Consider the following 18,950-nt stretch of genomic DNA (forward strand, 5'->3'; position numbering starts at 1 on the left):
TTTAATAGAAAAAGCAGGAGGGGGGAAAAATGCTAAAACCTGCAAAGATTCCGTATCATGTTTCTAGGATCAGGTTGGAGAGATGAGTCAATATTGGTTTCGATGTGTTGTTTCTGGAGTTGTTGCCTATCTTTGTCTATAACCTGTAGTGATATATCTATTTATTTATTCAGAATGTTAAAGTGGTCTTTTGTCCAAAAATTCAAGAGTGGAAATATTTAAATAGTTATCCTCCAGAGATGTTATCACAATGTGAACTTTACAGTGAAAATTTAGGGGGGAATATTTTTTTCCAGAACTGAATTTCAAGTGTCTTGAATTGTGGGATAGAGTCCAGAGATCGTGGCACGTAAAGGAAAATATAAGGAAACTATACCCAGAATGAGAGCTTTCATTTTGCTGTCAGAGTATTTGTCTTGAATAGCTTCCAATTTCTTTGGAGAAGTGCTTTTTGTCAAGCAGTGCCTAAAAAGAAAAGCTGATCATCTTCATGTGGCCATTTCACACAGGTCCCCAGTGGAGAGGAAGAATGCCCTTAAATTTGCATGCGTGGCTATGGTTATAAAAACAAAATAACAGCAACAAAAAATACAATGAAACAAACAAACAAAAGGTGTGTGTGTGTAATACTTTATATAGTAATATATCCAGTGCTTTAGAAACAATGCTGTGCACCTGGATCTGTGTAAACTGAAGTCATGTGAAAGTCATGTTTAAAATCAAGTGAACTGAGCCCAGGTTGTTTGCAGATTGCACACCAATACACACAAATACAAAATTAAATATGAAATTGTTATATGTCCTCATGATTGTTTTAGCTTGTGATAAGGACTTTTGTGTCTTAGCTGTAAACAGCTGGTATGAATATATTAAACAATATACAACTCTTTTAAAATGTGGTTCTTGTTTTCCTAGGATTTTATTGGACTTCTTTCTGCAATATTTTATACTTTGGGCTTTCAGTCAGTAAGTCTCTGCCTTAAAGTAAATGTCTGCCCTGATATTCCCCTGACATATTAAAAAGCTAGATATCCACTAGGATTTCCTGATGTCTCCTGTTTCTCTTTTATTTCTTTGTCCTAGAAGTTTTGTTTGACAAATCCTGGAATTCTCTGTCCATTGCTTTAAGTGAGAGCACATATACATAGGAATCTTTTTTGTTGATCTGGGGTAGGCAATATTAAAAATAAAATAAAAAATCAGCTGTGTGGTGGTGATGCAGTGTATCTTCTCTTCTTTCAAACTGTGTTGGGAAGTTGCTGCCTTTTCATTCGCGATGTTTGCAGAACTGGACTTGGATCTCTGACCTGATGCAAAAGCTGCCAGCCAGTCCCTTCCTTGTTTTTTCTCGCTAACACAACTTCCTCCTTTTTGATCCTGGCTGTTCCCCAAGTCCTATCTCATATGGTTGCCACAAGACTTCCTTCATTGTCTGTTGAATTGATTCACCCTTTCTCTTCAGATTCTAAAGTGATCTTTCCATCTTTTAATAAAATTGTATTGATCTTCCAGTCCCATCTATATCCCTCACATCTACTGTGCCACTCCTGGTCAGGACTTATGTCACTAACTGTGAATAAATCAGTATTTTTTCCACATATGTGACTCCTAAATGTCTCATTTTGTGAGGCTGATGTGATGACTCGCAATACTGTATACAGGTTTACTTTTCAATGTGGACTTCTGTAGAAACTCCAGCCGCATTTTGGTTTGGGATGATGTTCAGGTGAGCTGTGCTCCCTGTGCAGATTTTACCCATAAAATAGACTGACAATGCTTGAACTTGCCTCCATTTTCTTCTTATGTGGTACAGCTTATGATTATCAAAATTATATAGTCTTTGAAGCAAGAGTTTCTTATGTGTTTGTGCATGTCTGTGAAAGTGAAGCAACAGATGGTCTATCATGAGACATTTAGTTAGTAGTAGTGTTTTCCTTGCCGCTGGTGAAGGGCTATTAGTTTCTTTCAGGTCAGGTTTCAGTTCGTGCTTCCCCACTTACTTTCTCTGTTTGCTTTTGCTTTCACATGTGGGGTTGTTTCATGAATAGCATTTCCTTCACACTGCTGCAACATGCAAGACTCCTCTGCATTGCTCAGGTCAGCTTCCCACAGGAAGGACTCACAGAATAAAATGTTAATCTGTTTGGTTTCCGGTAGAAGAGGACATCCTGGAAAATGCAGGACAGCGATGTTGCATTTGATGTATGAAAGGCATGTCTCATTGTTTAGGACTTAATAATAGGCCTGAAAACCATATAGAATCAAGATGATGTTCAATCAGTTGAATTAATTTCATCTATAAATGACTAATAATAATTCTGTTTGGGAAAGGATGAGTTACATCGCTGTACACAGTGCAGGGATCTTCATGTATATGGCCTTTGTACTGTGGAAATGGATACTATCTGCTCTCCTTAATGGGCAAGGCCCTGGCTGCTGTTGCTGCTTCTGGGAGAATGTCGGAATCATCAGCACTTCTCACTGCTGTAAAAAGTGTCAGGTACTGGGAACTTCTGTTTTGATGCAAACCATGTGGCTCGTAGGGTGATGTCTCTTCAGCAGTCCCAAGCAATTGTGTGCTTCAGTTGTGAAATTAATTAGTGTTGGACATACAAAACTCTCTGGAAGAGAGTCTCCGTTGACATAAAGCTTGCAAGAGCTAGAGCAGTCATATAAAGTTTACATAGAATTGCTAACTATGTTTTCATTCTGTTTCCTCTTTCTGTCTCTCTGAGAAATTAAGTAGGCAGTAATTTTACCCACTGGCATATATTCTCCTAGGGAGAAGCCTGGATTAGTTCTGTAAACTCTATAAGCAGAAGAATAATCTTCAGGGAGTAGCCAGCCAGTTAAAATAAAAAGGGCTCTCAGGCACACTGACATTATGGGAACAGAGCCTTTTGAGACAGCTTTGCAAAATCTCCTAATTTATACTCCAAAATATCTGCAGACATTCTAGCACTTAGCTGTAAATCATTTTCTGTCACTGAAGTATTTGGAGGAATTGCCCACCTTCTTTCAAATCCAGCTGTAGCTGCAGTATCTGAATTATTTTGCCTTTACCCTTTTGACAACTTGATTTTTGACACTGAAACCTTTTTTTCTTCCCCAGATCAGAACATTATTTGGATCCTGTTATTCAGGAAGCCTGCAGGTATATTGCCTGTCCCATTTCAGTGATGACATATTTGCTTTCTTCAGTGCTCTTGGTGGCTCAGAAAAGCAACAGCAGATGTTTAGTCTTGCCAATAGAGATAAACATCCATAGAAGTTTCAGTATTCCTTTTGTGAAGTGCATGGAAGTTTTGACTCATGTTGGTAATTCTTTGAATTCCAGTGGATATTTCTAGACTTTAGCTTGTTATTCAGGTACTGAAACATATCTTTAGGCTACATGAATAAACACGTTATTTATGTTGGAATTTATTGCTGTTTGTTTGGTTAATTACTTCCCTTTTCCTGGAGAAGTTAAAGCTGAAAGCACTGTCTTGGAAGCTGCCATGCTGCAGCAGTTGGACTGTTGTAAGAGAGAGAGGTGGCATGGATAGAACCTACTTGTGGAAGAGCAGGACTGTGAGGAAACCACCATCAGCCAAGCCGTGACAAGTGAGGAATGGCACCAGCTAATAACCCTTCTGGCAGCAGCACGTGGAAACCATGCCTGCTTATTAGCAACCTGTTCTGGAGCAAGCAAAGGAAGCTCTGGGCTTGTTCTTCTGTTTCATCCCCCAGCATTCAAGTGGATCTGTTTAGTATCAGATGATAAAAAGCAGAAGACAACCTATCCAAAAGGCGTATACACTGTGCAGTTATTCTATTCCCTAAACTCCTAATTAAACTAATATATATATTTTTATCCTATTTGGCATCAACCCAATTGTGTGTAAGAGTAATTTATGCTGTGCGGTGCCTCTTCTTTTTTTTTTCAGCAGCCATCTCCTTGTATTCTTCTGAAGATAAATGGGAGAACTGAGAATGAAATGTGAGGAGTGGTTTTGTGGGTTGCTCCCAAGCAAAATGCTTGGATGCCTGTGGGCTCCCTCCATCCTCTCTTTGTGGGATGCAATGAGTTGAAGGGCTGTCTTGGGTAAACTTCAGCCAAACTGCTGCTGTGCTGCAGCCAAGGAAAAGGGCTGAAGAAGAACAGGGTACCCTATGAGAACAGGCTAGAATGCAGAGTAGTCCTCTTGCTGGGGTGGTAGCTGACAGAGGGGTGCAAAATGAGGCTGAGAAACAGCTGATGCTTTGCTTTATGCTTATGTATTGTCTTCAGTGATGGCTGGCATGATGTGTTCACCCCGGACTGCAGCATTAGTCTGGGAGCACTCTTGGGGCTGCAGGGAGAAGAACACAAATGGGAGCAGAGGGAAAAGTGAGGTCAGGGCTTTCTGGTAATGCAAGTAATGGGATGCAGCAAAATGCTCTGGTAATTGAAGTTTTTTTTCTTTCTTTTTTTTTTTCTTTTTAACCTATGCTCTCTAGTTGGTTTGGGGAAAGTCTTCAGCATAGTTCTAGGGCTGCCTCATAACCCCTTTTATAGTCAGTCGTGTCAGCGGTTTCCACTGCAAACCCTGTATTAGAGCTCTTATACCTCAGCTGTATAAATTTGATCTGGACTTTAAAACCGGCATGTACGTTCTTGATTTGGAAGCGAGTACGAAGGCTGGCCGGCTAATCTGTTGGCTATGTGAATAATACTGCAGTAGTAAAGGCTGTGAGGAATACGATCCAGCTCTCAGTTTCCAGTGAGAGCCGAAGAAGCTCGTTTGCCACAAAGAGCAGGTGCTCCCACAACTCTTTCAGAAACTTTTTTTCATGAAGAAGTGGTAATGTAGATTCTAAGGCCTTCTAGAAGGCCTGAGTTTAGGTGGGGTTTTTGCTTTTGATTTTTAGGGGAGAAACAGCTTGGGCAAGCTGCTGCACTAGGTAGGGCTGGCTGGAGCACAGCACTGAGCTGTTGGTGCTCAGAGGTTTGCGGATCAGACCCCAGGGTGATGTGCTGCTGAGTCTTTGGGTCTCTTTGTGTGGGGCGGGGGTTTATTCCCGGAGCTTGCAGTAAACCACCAAAGGGTTGCTTCGGAGCACGCTTGGAGCTCTGTGTGCATGTGAGAGCGTGCTGTTAAATTCTCCTGCAACATTGTGCTTTGCTCAGGTGAAGCGAGGTCAGCAATCAACAACAGAGTAGCAGGTCACAGTGTAAATGGTATCATTTGCGTGTGTTACAGCAGAGAGATAGGGCTCCTGTGGCTGCTACGTGCAAAAGCAGGATGGTATTTGATGAGGAGATTGCAAAGCCACAAACAAATCAAACAGGCAAAGTTTTCCTGTAAAGTTATTTCTGCAAGCGTGCATGTTTCTTGTTGTGTGTTTTTGTTTCAATACCCTAATGTAAGTAAGGGTGTAGACTGAAAGGGAAGTAGGAACGGCGGTGATTAAAGGTCGTTGTCTGGTTGACATCTGTTAATGCCTTTCTTTCGCTTGAATTGCTAGAGGCAAAAGTGCATCACAAGTACTGGAAGGGTAAAAATCAAACTGGAGGGATTTTGGAGAACACATGCAGTTTTAAATTCAGAGTAAGCTTTTCTGTTCTAGGAGAGGGGAAGTTTTTACGTCATGGGGGAAAGCATTATTTGCTATTGGACTACAAAATAGTCTCTGGCAAAATGGTTGTGATGCAGCACCAGGCAAGCTTCTGGTAGCTGCCCTTGATTCAGGGCAGGCAGTGTAGCAAAGACAAAAGGCAGCATCCATCTCTGTAGATAGTCCTTTGTCTTATGGGTAACTGCAGTCAAAGTATTTCACTTGCTACTGCATAAAAGCTATGTAACAGTATGGCCCAAACAAGACAGTTTGTCAAGTTTTCTTTGTAGTCATGTGAGAGAAAAGAAATGGTAATAAGCTAATTAGGAATGAGTTAGGCTACAAATTGGCATTGATTTGGTGATAGGTGTGCGTGTATATGTGCATGTACAGTTTTTGTGGCAAAAATATCTTAAAATTCCTCTGGAAAGCAAAAAAGGTACTTTTATTTTTTTTCCTCTTCTTTTTTATTTTTTTTTTAAGCTGCTTATTAAAAAAACAAAAAAGATGAGCTAAAACTTAGCTCAACAAAGTGCTTTTATTGCAGTGTGATTTGGCCTGTTTGCATTTAGAAATTGGAGGGGTAGAACTGTGCTGGGATTACTTTACATTGCCTTTGAAGTTCATCCCGGATCAAGAACTAGTTTACTTTTGTTTTATCTTAGCTTGGGACGTAGCTTAGAACAATGTTAGCAGCTTGGAAATTCTGCTGTTTAAAAACAACAGCAATGAAAAGAACTTGGAGGTCAAACAAAGCTGAAGTCTAATATTAGATGTATGATTTTATAAGTGTTTATTAGAAAGTGTCCTGAGTGTGGATGGCGTAGGCTGGGTTTTGGCTTTCAGCCACAGAGCTGGGGGCTGCTTTGAGGCCGAGAGGAGGTTTGCTGCAGGGGCTGTGGGAATGATTGGCCTTGGCAGGTGCCTGGTCATGAAATGTCTCTCCTTGTCTGCCTACCTCAAAATGAGCTTTCCAAAGAATATGGAGATAGAGCTCAGTAGGAGCAAATATTGGCAGTTTCATAGTTTTAGAAGTCTTCTATGTAACATCAAAAACAAAACTAAAGTTCCTTTTTATCCCTAGTTCATACTTGATTTTAAAAGTTTTAAAATCTCACGCTGTAAATGCTGGATTAAAAACAGATCCGTAAAGGATTGCAAGAATGATTGTGCTGCTTAGAAATTAGTTTGACTTACAGATAGCATGACTTACAATTTTAATGCTATACTCTTCTGTACATATACCTTGTTGCATTGCTTCCATTTGTTTAGGCACATTTAAACAAGTAATTGTAATGATACCCTTTCCTCATACTAGGATTTCTGCGTTAGTTTTTGGCTTTTTGCCCATCAGTCTATTGATATTTTGGTCTTTAAGGATATGTAGCACTGTAGTTCACCTCTGACTGATGCAGGCTCATCTTACTAACTAAATATCTAAAGTTAAATGTGTAGTATAAGACCAAACCACTCATAGAAGATGAATGCTGTATAGAAGTAGATATGATTTATGAATAACACTCCAGGTTTTCTTACACATTGGAACCTATGTTTTTCTTTTATTTTTTTGTAGAACTTCAGTATGGGTTGGATTTTTTCAAGTTCTGAACTTAAAAACAGAAATATTGGAGTTAGTGGTGAGGAATATGTTGGGGGATCTTTGATTTATTTTTGGTTCAAATACTTATACAGAAATATGTGCACAATGCTTGATAGGTATATGAACTTGTTGTTTGTAATGATAATGTGCTATTAGAGAAACAAAAAGATGTCAAAGCTGAGGCTCCTGGAAGTAAAAATACATCTGCAGTCAATAATTCTTTCAATGTTTGAATTCCTACTGATGTATTTGGTGTAGATGTTTATTTGTGTATCTTTTGATGCTCTGTATGCTCTGAATATATTGCTCTTTTCAGAATCTGTAGCAAAGCTCACTCTGTAGCTTCAGTATGAGATGAACAGATGCTTGATGAGCCAGGGATGCTGGCAGGCCCTGCCAGGGCAGAGTCGTGCTGAGCTGATATTTCCTAGAAGTACCAGCTTCTCCTCTCATTAGTCATATCTCTGATCCCAAATCAGTAGGTGCTACTCAGAAGTTTTATCCGCTCTATCTAGATAAGGAGATTAGTGCACTTGCATCCCCCTGCATGCACAGTTCAGCCATTAACAGTCCAGTAATTTGTTAATTCAGCTGTGTCTGTGATCCCTTCATCTCTAAGGCAAATTAGATTCCTTGCCTGCACAGCAGGTCTTGTGGACACAGACAGAAGCTCACCTTGCTTTCTAGGACATGCTGCTTTCTTCCCAAGATGCACTTCCCAATCATACCCTTAATTAATTTTTCCAGAGCTCTCTTGCTGAAAAATAATTTTGCAGCTCCCTCTCATTAATGCATACAGAGTTTTGATACCAGAAGGCAAATATTTAAGAGCAACCTCTTCAAATGTCACTCTGACTCTGGTTTGTTGTGTGTTGGCACTGTAATTAAACAAACAAACAAAAAAAGTGTTCTTTTTGTTTTATCTTACACATCTCCAGATCACAAGCACCTCTCCCCAATGAAAATATTCATTTTGAAGCCTGCTCTTTGATGTCTTGCTGCTATAGTGTTTTTACGTTGCTTTTTTCCATCACCAATTACATCATATATGGATTGTGCCCATTTGCGTATATTCTGAGAAAGCTGGATTTTATTAACTTCAGCAGTCCAGCTACAAGGCATGGTGATCCTTCTGACCTTTAGCTTTTAATGCCCTGACGTTCCATTCCCTTTCACAGACATTGCTGACAAATGTCAGCCTGCTGTAATGTAGCGATTTAGAGAACTGTTTACTGTGGTTTTCCCCCCGCCAAGATTTAAGGATCTTCTCTATAAATAGCTAAGCTGGTCATAGCCTTCTGCATGCTAATAGGGTTCCTGAATTGGGTTTATCATAATTGGGTTTCTTCACTGAAAGCTGGGTGTGAACACCTTTTTTTTTTTTTTTTTTTTTTTTTTTGAGAAATTCTGACTTTGTTGTTGAAGCCTTTTGGAAATACTGTAATTCTGATGAATTTACCAAGTCCAGAATCTTTCAAAAATTAGAACATCATCTTTTTCCTGCTTTTTCCTTGTCTTGCTTGCATGAATCTTGCTCTGCTGCCTTCTACTTGTTAGCAACCTTCAGTTTGGTCGCTGGGTAAGATAATCATGTTGACCTGTCATGGTGAGGGACTAACTACTCTTTTGAACCTTAAGAGTCTTCCTACTTCTCCTGCTTCACCTTTAACGAAGATAACATATTTCATAAAATACAGTTAACACGGAACTGGAAGATTTATCAGGTTTTATTTGAGTTTTTGGCTAGCCTTTTTGGTTGCTGATGATTGCTTCTTCCCTTGTCTGCGTGATAGAGACTGCTGTGGGAAAGAGTGAGCTGTGACCCAACCAAGTGTAAAAGCGTCTGCTCTTAGTAAATGTTGTTGAATTAAATGGTTTTGGTGTGTTACATTTGTGTTTGCCTTGTAGTGTTATGCAAAAGTGTTTGTCTTCAGATGCTGTCAGGTAAACATCCGAGTTGTGGTGCGTCATCCCTGAGATTTCAGGAAAGTCATAACCACATCTGATACTTCTCACAGGTTTACTGAGAGATGACACTCTTCCTTATGTCACTGTTCATTTACAAATATAAAAAGCGAATCTCTCATATTCAGTGTGTTTGTAACCCCTTGCTATAGACTGCTTTCCAGAGCTAGCCTTGCAAAAGTAAATGAGGGGTAGACTAGTGATTTGTCATTGTTGAAAGGAGTAACTTCCTGGTAGCTGCTGGATGCAGTAAAGGAGAGGCTGCAGGCAACTCAGATGAAGGCCTTCATTCTACTATCCCTTGACTGTCAGCAAGGAGTTCTCCTTGGGCCATGCTTTTGGAAATGAAGACAAAGTAATTGTGTTGCTTGCAGTACCTCCCTAAAAGCAGCGATTTCTTCAAGAAACCATGCTTGCATGCAAAATAGATGTGGGGTTTTACATACAGAGCCAAGCAGCAAAAGCTTGTCTCCTGTAAGAGAGGAAATATATTTGAATACAGAGGGAATTTGCACCATACAGGTCTGCTCTCAATAGCTAGCTATGAAGTGTTCAACAGACTGAGGACGATGAGCATAAATCAGTATGTCAATCTTACCATGGATGGCTTTTTGTGTTGTGTGTGTTCATGTCTGTGTCTGTCCCTGGAAATAAAGCTGGTGGCATCAGATGAAAAGATTAATTTATTGTTCAGTCAGAGTCAATAAGGTGATCTTTACAAAAGTTTTTGTTGTTAGAGTGCTTCATTAAAGTGGACCAAAGGCAGCTGACCTGAACTTCAGCAGTGACCTTGATCAAAGAGTCAGACTTTTCAAGAAGCCTTTCTTATTCCATTCTGAGTATAGTGTGGGTCACTGGAGCTATAAACCAAGAGTGAGACAAAACAAAATTCTGTAACTGGCCTGTCTGAAATGTTGAACTTTTGACTTACTTGTGGTTGCAGCTGGGGGAAAAGATAGCTTCACTATTAATAAAGACTTCCATACCTATAACCAACTATTGACAAATACATAAACACAGAGGAGATGGATTAGATTGAAAATCTAGAATTCGAAAAACATGACATTTAGCCTTTCTTTCACCCATGAAAGATGTGAAGAGATAAGAGACTGAAACTTGCATCCAGGAAATTTTATGTGCCTATCCCCGCTTGCATCTCTTGGTGAATGTGCACAGCTGTCAGCCAGTCAATGAGGAGTTTGGTTTTGAAAAATAGATAATGCCATGCAGTGCTTTTCCTGTCATTAATACGAAATAAAAACAAGAATTTGTAAATAATGCTTCAACAGAAAGATAGTAGATACACTGCAGCATCCACAAAAACATGCTCATAAAGAAACTCAAACTTTTTCCATTTCTGTGAGGAAAAAATTGTACAAGTTATTGATTTTCTTTGTTCAGAGAACATAAGCATAAGGTATTTGAGTCTCTCAGTTGCTCTTTTTTGTGGCATTTCAGCTTAACGACGGCGGAAAAGCAGCCCGAGCACAGGTGGGGATTGGTGACGTGGTTCTCACCATTGATGGTATAAGTACAGACGGGATGACTCATCTAGAAGCACAAAACAAGATCAAGGCGTGTACAGGCAATCTGAACATGACTTTGCAAAGGTAAGGAAGCTTTTTCTTTCTTTCTTTTTTTTTTTTTTTAAGAAGAATTAATCATTATCATAGTAGTTGTTTGGAGACTAAAAACATGTAAGTAGTTTGGCAAAGTGCTTGGAGTTAAGTGGCCTTCATTTGAAGATAGACTACTGTAACCTGAAATGTCTTGATTTATTGCATTTCAGAAAATATGTTAGTTGTTAATTACTTGAGTAGGCAGAGATCTTTGTTGACCTTCTGTCACCTCTTCCGCATTGTATGAAGTCTAGTTCCTCCTTGAACTTTGGTTTTGTTAACAGTATTTAACTAAAAACAGACTGGACTAGCCTTTTTTCTCTCTCTTCTGGTTGAGTGAGGACCCTACTTTTTGTGTTAGGCCCTACGTTGTTTTTATTTCTAAACCTCCCCTTATTCCATTAAACATTGCTGTAAGTTCAGAAAATAAGACGAATGACACTGTCAATAGCAGCTAATGTGGCAGAACAGGCCTTTCAGAGGCCAGGCTGAAGTGTATTGTGATGAAAGTTGCTTGAAAAAACTACAACGAGATTGCATTACTTCAAAGGGCAACTATCTGCTAGCACTTATTTAAAATAAGTTCTTCTTTCTTTCTTTTAAGTATTTTAGAACCTAACTTTAGAACCTACTTGGGGTAATCTTAGGAGGCATATATTAGTAGAAGATCTGAACCTGTTTTTGGTTAATAAATTTATGCTGTGAGTAAATTGTTAGAAAATGAGCAAAGTTAAGGTATAAGAAGCAGTAAAATAGAGCAAGGTAAAATACCTGCTATTCCATAAAGCTGAACTGTGTGTTGGATTTCGGTTGAGGGGAAGGTTGTTTGGCTTTACTTCAGATTAAAGTGAAATACAACGCTGTCCTGTTCCTGGAATTCTGTCGATTTGGTAAATAGTTGACTTTGGCACATGGCTATTTTATTTCTTTCCCATTATATTACCTGCAGCAAAATCTCTCCACTGCTGAATGATGTTGATTTTTTATTTATTTTTTTTTCCCACTCAGTCTTTGAGTTACAGGACTGAAAATACTGCAGCTCAGTGCCAAAGAGAGGTGGTTCCCAAAGTGGTACTGCTGTTGTACAAAATTGCAGCTTCCCTTTGCGAACTGCAGTTACCACTATAGAAGTTGCAGACTGGGCCAATCTGCCTGTCCCTAAAATTTCTTCAGTTTCAGCATACTGCTCTTAGCATGGGGCTACGTTCTGGAAGAGGTTGGAAAAAAGGAGCAGAATGCTCACATGCTCATTGTTGGGACTGAAGCAGGAAGAGTGGCAGCACTAAGCAAGAAATTCCGGCAGACTCTCAAAAGTCTCCCAAGGCTAAAAATTGACCTTTATTAGAAGACTGCTATTTTTATTTAATGATGTGAGTATCTTGTAGAAAAACTGATCACTGAAGCCAATGCATAATGAGAACTATCTTTTTTTTCTTATTAAAGAAAATAACTGCCATTGTACCTTGCTGCTTACCGCTGTGCTCTCCTTCAGCAATGCAGTTCTTCAGTGAGTGTTGGTTGAGCCCCATATCAATATTGCCTCACCAGTTAATACTACCTTTCTAAACAATTATCCTTCCTTTCAATAAGGAAAGGAACATCCCTGTTGGAGAGTGCAAAAATGAATAAGGACATGGCTGAAGGCCTGAGAAACGTCTCGTTCTCTTGGGTGGTGGTGACGGTACGCAATGTTACATGACACGTAGTTGAATTCTCTCATGAATGCTCTTTTTTCTGAGAGGGTACAGTTTCAGCCCTTCTTGCTGATTCTTGTTTTGTCTGCTGTCCTACTGTGCTTTGGTCTTTAACTGTTCTTAATAAGCGATTCCATTTGCTCAGCCTCTGAAGAAAGGATTATCTTGTGGTGTGGTTCATGCCTGGGGCATTTTCTCCAGTGAAACTTGTAAAGCTGGCAGTAAGTTTCTTGGTGAAACAACCCACCAGTGGAATCATACTCTGTACTTAGTATGTTGTTGGCTTTTTGAGTTTTTATAAAGGCAAGCAGGTCATTTGGAAATGCCTCGCTTTCCAGGAGTCCACTGAGTCACCCTGGCAGACAACCTTGAGTAGGGCTTTGACCCACTTTTGCCTGTCATTTTAAATCGATTGTCAGGTTTAATATCAGATATCAGAAAGGAACAGCAGGTGTGTCCCATTCAGGCAGTAACTTGTCTGGTTGGGCATAGAGATGACTGCCATGTGGTTTAAAAATTGAATTAATCATGAGTTAACCCAGTCCTCTCCTGTTCTCACCCTTCCTACCTTGCCCAGGAACTGACTCATGGGTTTGTCTGGTACCTGACAGCTGAAGGCTGGGTTGGGATCAGACAATCAGAGATCAAAGAAACAGCCAGAGCCACAGCATGTGGGAGTGGGACAGATGTCCTATCTTGAAGTGGTGCTTCTCTACAGTCCCATGGGCTCAGCTGTTTCTAATTCTGCCTGGATCTCATGAAACCAAAGCCATAGGCAGTGCACTCCCAGCTCTCCTGCCTGTGAGGGATTTGCTTTGTTGGTTTGTTTATTCCTTTTAGTCTGGAAAAAAGTGCTTTGCAAAGTTGGATGGACTCATGCTAGCTGCAGATGCGGCTTGCCCATGGGAAGAATGGCTTGAGGCTATAAAAGGGGTGGTGAGATGAGTGATTTTAATACTGAGGGATTTCCATAATTGCATTCTTCTGTTCCTACCTCTTCTTTCAAAACTAAATAAATATTCTGAGGCATTATTGCTCCCCTCCAAGATTAAAGAGAAGCTGTCGAAGTGAAACAGCATTGGTCTTTATATTATGCATCATCACCACAGATAGGATAGGAAAACTTAAGAACTTCTTAAAAAAGTAAAATAAAAACACTTTTTTTTTTTTTTAATACTTCCACTCACTGATAGCTGCAGTGTGGGAATGCTGAAGTTAGTCCTAAAAGTGTATATAAACGTCTAGATAATGCCTCAATTTTCTGCCATTTTAAAGGATAATGATGATCAGTGAGGGCCAAGCAAAAGGAGAGAGTGTTACAGCTTGAGCTAATGGCTTTTGCAGTGTCCATGTTGGGTGAAGATAGTTATAGGAACCTGAGTATACTTCTGTTTGATACTTTTTTTTTGTGGTAACAATAACTTTTGTTTGTGATAAGTGGTAGGAATTACTGTACTTTCATCTATGGATGCCTGCTTTACCCTTGCTTGGTTAGAATTTGATACAGTTTAATGTAATTTTGAATATGTGGAAGTAAACACGGTCATGGAGACTTTAGTGAGATGTGAATACAGTGGCAAGATGGGAAAAAAATACTGGGCACACTACCAGCCTCACAATGGAGCATTCTATGTAGATTGCTTGTGAGAGACTAAATAAAATGATCAGAGCAATTGTTATTTGAAAGTAAAACTTACATAGCTACAGCTTTTATATCTATGTATATAACTTTGTGAGAGTACCACATCAAAGGCAAGAGAGAAGCCTTTATGATCAACTTCCTTATTATAGATATTTTAATTTGGTTCAACTCTGTCAGGTTTTTATTTGACTCTATTTTTTTGTGCAAAGCAGAAAAAATAAAAGAGAAGGAAATTAAGGCGAAAGAAGTAGCCAGCCTGGAAGGCATATTTAGTGCAATGCCTTCTGAAACTTTACATCTTAAAGGAGTATGTTTATGGAGGCAGTTGTGCGCATATCTTGATTGGAAAACAAATTCAGCTGTTTTGTAAATGAATGTTAGTGTAATATTTGAAGAGAGGAGAATAAAACCTTCCTTTCTTCATGTGTAAGGCTATGTCACATGCTGTTTTTAAAATATTCACTCCTCTGTTACTGAAGGAACTGGTATTATAGCTGCCATAATTAAAAGTATGTTTTGTTTGGAGATTGCTTAAATACAAAGAGATAAAACTGTGGTTGCCAGCTGTGCACAGCAGGACGTTCCCAACTTTTCCATGTGCTGGGAAGTGTGTTCAGGTGATGTCTTAAAAACTGATTAGCTCCGGACACAAGTTTTGTTGGTTAGCATGAAAGCTATTTAATTTCACAATTTCTATTTTCTTCTCCTTTTATGACACAATTTTATCTTTTAATGTTCGCTTCCTTTGTATTCTTTTTCTAAGAAGCATTAAATGCATTTCATAGTTAGGGATTATTTTGTTATGATATTTATCCCTTCCTCCAAGAGACCTTGCTCTTTTGCACCCCAATATTTTATTTTTCTGTTGAAACCCTTTCATGGTTCCCATGAGGACAGATGGAAACCAGATGCTTGCTTTTTGGATATCGACTTTAGTAACTTAGCATGGGCTTCCATAAATAAATCTGTAAGTTACTGAACAGCTAAGGGCCACCTCCTTATTTTAAATATTGTTTTTGGGGACTATTTCTCCAGACTCATGCCTTAATTATTCTTTGGAGTTGAGAAAGATAAAGATCATGTATTTCTACTGTTACATGACACCACGATTCCCATGAAACTTCTGGAAAAAGTGGCAATGAGCAACTCAAGGATTAAGAAGAAATAGTAGAGAAAATCCTGGAAGGCACTGGTTGGTTTTTTTTTTTGACTTTTATAATATGGAACTTATTTACTCCTCTTATTCATAAAACAGATCTTTATGGTGAGAAAACCGTACTACTTTTGAAGAAGTTTTTTTTCATCTCTTCCTGAGAACAGGAGCAGAAGTTTATGGGGACACCTCATTTGGGAAGCACCCTTGAGGTTGTTTGATTTTATTTACTTCTCTATCACCTTACAGCAGCAATCTTTTGGGTGTTGTATGTCATCACAGTGGTTTCTCTAATGCTGCTTCTATTTCTGCAGTAGTTGAGTTCACAGACTTTTACAAATGAATGTAGGCACTGCAATGCAGTCAATGGATTTCAGAGATGCCTATGGGATTTTTGGTTTTGTTTTTCTGAACTTTTAGAACGACAGGGCTACCCAGAAGTCTGAGGTGAGGCTAGAGCCACCTGGGCAGTTTTGATGTCCATATTAGCAGGACAAATTCGGAAGCATAATTCAGATGAGTCTTAAGACTGGGTTCTGCAGTTAGTAAACCAAGCATCAACACCAGTGACACTTACTTTATCTGCTTTCCTGAGTATGAAATCTTTATTACAGCATTCTTCCTCATCTCAGATTTTCCTTCAGGAAATACGAAGTCTAGACTTCCAGCTTAAGAACAGCTGAAATTCTCATGATTTGAGGTGGGGTAATAAGGAAAAATGTTATGGACCATTTGATCTCTATTTTGTAAGGTAGTTTTTCAACTTATCCATTTTAGAAAGGGTTGTCTGCAGTAAGAGTAGATCAGCATGCATTTTATTCACTATTTTTACTGTTCCCAATATTATTTTTAATAGAAAATAACTAAAAATAACTAAATGTTGTTATAATTTATTGTATAAAGTACTCTTATCTGCAAGGGCGCAGGAGGAAGAGCTTTTTGTTGTGAGGCATGTGTATTCTGACAAACTGTGTGGGCAAAGGGTATGATCTTGTTTCTGTTCTGGATTTGGGAATTGAGCTTATAAGAGGCTTTTTTTCTTGCTTTGCTCTGTAAGTATAGACTGTCTGTAAATGATTTTGATTAAAAAAAATAAATATCACGGGTACTGGAAATATTGTGGATCCCAAGATCCTTTGTCATCAGTACAGAAATTGGAATTCCTAGAGGTTAAAAGTTCATATAACCTCCAGAGAGAAGGGAGAAAATGGTATAACTGTTAAATAAAATGACAGAAGTAGTGATATAATAAAAATAATAATTAAAGAAAGGAACCACTAGAAAAACTACAAGAGAAGAAAGGATTTCAGACTATTAATAATACGAGTTTCACTTTGGGTGATAGTTAAGACTTGTACTTCATGGTTTATGAGTCATGGATTGCTTGGGGTGGATATTTTGTTTCCATAAACCATATAAGGATAAACTTTTAAGAAAGCTATGGCAGGAATGCATTAGGAAGTCTTATTTTTCTCCCACTTTGGTTTACTAGTCATCATTGTTTCCCTTACATAGGCATTTTTGTTTTAGTTTTTTTCTTCAGTGATTTGCTTTTTTAGCATATAAAAGATGTCTTTGTTTCCTGTGCTAGTTGAATGTAGGGACTAAATTGGTTTAAAGGATCTCAATTTGAGTCACATTTTTCTAAGCTTCATATTTTTTTTTTCTTGAGTTCTTTTTTTCAATAATATTAATACGTGTATAGCTCTTCTTTCAGGGGTGTCATGCATGATCAGACAAGAAAAGCAGTAATGGAAAGCAAAATAAAATACAACAGTCACCAGACGGTTCAACCCAATATACTCTAAGAGCTACTTTATTCTGTATTTTAGTAAATCTGGATGCTTTGATGAAGTGGGAGAAGAAGTATGCCAACAGTGCTGTAATGGAGAGTTAGACCTTCAGGTTTGCTTCATGACATTGTGTTCCTCAGCAGGACTGAGGAGAAATAGCAGTGCCAAGCTGGGACTCACCTGACCTCCTGCATCAGCGCAGATATTTGGTATGAGGAAAAGGTGATCCAAGGTTGTGTGATTCCTGGCAGGAAAATCACCTAGTGCTTTGGTCATCCTGCCCTTTGGGTTTGGCAGTAGCTTGACCTGAAGGAGAAGCATATTGCAGTGCAAGCAACTGAGTGACCCTTGTGTCTCGTTCTGAAATTCAACAGTGCTGGGCAGGAGCTTGTCCATAGAATTCAAAGTTAGTGGAGATACTCTGGTTCTTCCTTCTCACACAGAGGTGCTCTTGTGTTCTTGGTGCCTGCAGTCTTTTCTTTTCAATTGGAGCCAGGATAGAAAGTTTTTGCTCTTCATGTAGCAGCTGAACAGGTTTTGCTGGCTAAGCCATGCATTTGGGAAGTCTGCCTGCAAACTAAATAAATGGAAAGGGTACAGCTCTTGCTTCCAGCTGGAATTAAAAACCTTTTGTTATGCGCAGCATTTTGCTGCATGTCAACTAGCAATTAGATGAACCACAAAATATGCTGCAGATAAACAAACTGAACAGACTAAAGACTTGCCTTGAAGTTCAAAAGGAAGTTGCTGGGGTGAAAATGTAAGGTTTCAGGGTAAAAATAGTGTTCAGTGACCCATTTTATTTTTGTTGGGGTCATACCTACACATCTGCCAGGTGGGCGGGAGTGAGGGCTAACAAAGGAGCAGTCTTCCACATGTTGTTTGCCACAGGGCCTTGTTGGGGAACTGTAGAGCTGCAAGCATGAAAATATGCAAATATATTTTGGTAAGAAAGATCATAAATTCCATAGTGAGTATATAGAGGACAATGCCAGGTACTATGGGTAGATCATAATTTAATGAGCACCTTAGATGTTTCTTTCAACAGTACTTTAGCTGAAACATGATGATTAATTTACATCTCTGAAGATAGGAACAAACAGCGATATTTTATTCAAACATATTTTACCCAAAACAATGTAATTAGTTTGAAATACCTGAAAATTAGAGCAAATCTCTTGATGCCAGTGTGTGCGTTCTTCCAGAATGTGAAGAAGCAAAATTGAGGGATTATCTCTGTGGGCAGCAGGGAATTCTCTAATGTACTCCACATGGTTAAACTAATGTTTTAGTGTGTACAGCAAGAACTAATGTTTGCAAGCTGAAATTTAATACTCAAAATGTGTCTAGGAAGTTTGCAGTGGTAACTATCATTACTGGGAGTCTGACTACTGCCTAATAAAAATTTCCAGATTGCAAATTCCTTTAGACAGTTTTCTTGTCTGCTAAATTGATTTATATTCCCGGTGCTGAAAAACCTTCTCATGGCTATGGAAGTGTGGAAGCAGATCTTGCAATTGATGTTTGAACATCCTCAGTTTGAAGATGTTCAGATCAATTTAGCACAGTGCAACTGCACCTTTCAAGCAGTCTTTGATAGCACGGATGCTTCTAATTAGAAAACTGCATGTCTTTCCAATCATTAAATATATGCATTTTGGGAAAAAAATGCAGATATCAAGTCATAGAATACTTCTGGTTTTGACTGCAAATATGCAACAGCATGTAGCTTCCCAGTTTGGTCCTGCTTTTTGGTTTGTATGCAGAGAAGATTCACATCTGTGTTTCAGGGTGATGTATGTTTCCTCCCACTTAGAATTAATCCTCAGTGTGAAATGTATGTGGGGTTTGTTTATTAATGAGTTATGGACTGTAACTGCATTAATAAATTAATTTCTACATCT

At 38.9% G+C, this 18,950-nt stretch overlaps 1 protein-coding gene across 16 annotated transcripts in view; it reads left to right on the forward strand.

Annotated features, from left to right (window-relative positions):
- LOC107313615 (PDZ and LIM domain protein 5) overlaps positions 1-18,950 on the forward strand; it is a 111,356-nt gene that overhangs the window by 23,873 nt on the left and 68,533 nt on the right. For 8 of the 16 annotated variants that reach the window (XM_032444027.1, XM_032444035.1, XM_032444030.1 and 5 more), the window contains exon 3: positions 10,604-10,755. In XM_032444027.1, coding sequence (XP_032299918.1) covers positions 10,604-10,755 — 152 coding nt within the window. Of the gene's footprint in view, positions 1-3,112; positions 3,155-4,640; positions 4,783-10,603; positions 10,756-18,950 lie in introns of those variants that run through there. The other 8 variants (XM_015862004.1, XM_015862010.1, XM_015862009.1 and 5 more) reach the window with 2 other exon arrangements.

The sequence above is a fragment of the Coturnix japonica genome, chromosome 4 (assembly GCF_001577835.2).
Source record: "Coturnix japonica isolate 7356 chromosome 4, Coturnix japonica 2.1, whole genome shotgun sequence".
Taxonomy (NCBI): Eukaryota; Metazoa; Chordata; class Aves; order Galliformes; family Phasianidae; genus Coturnix; species Coturnix japonica.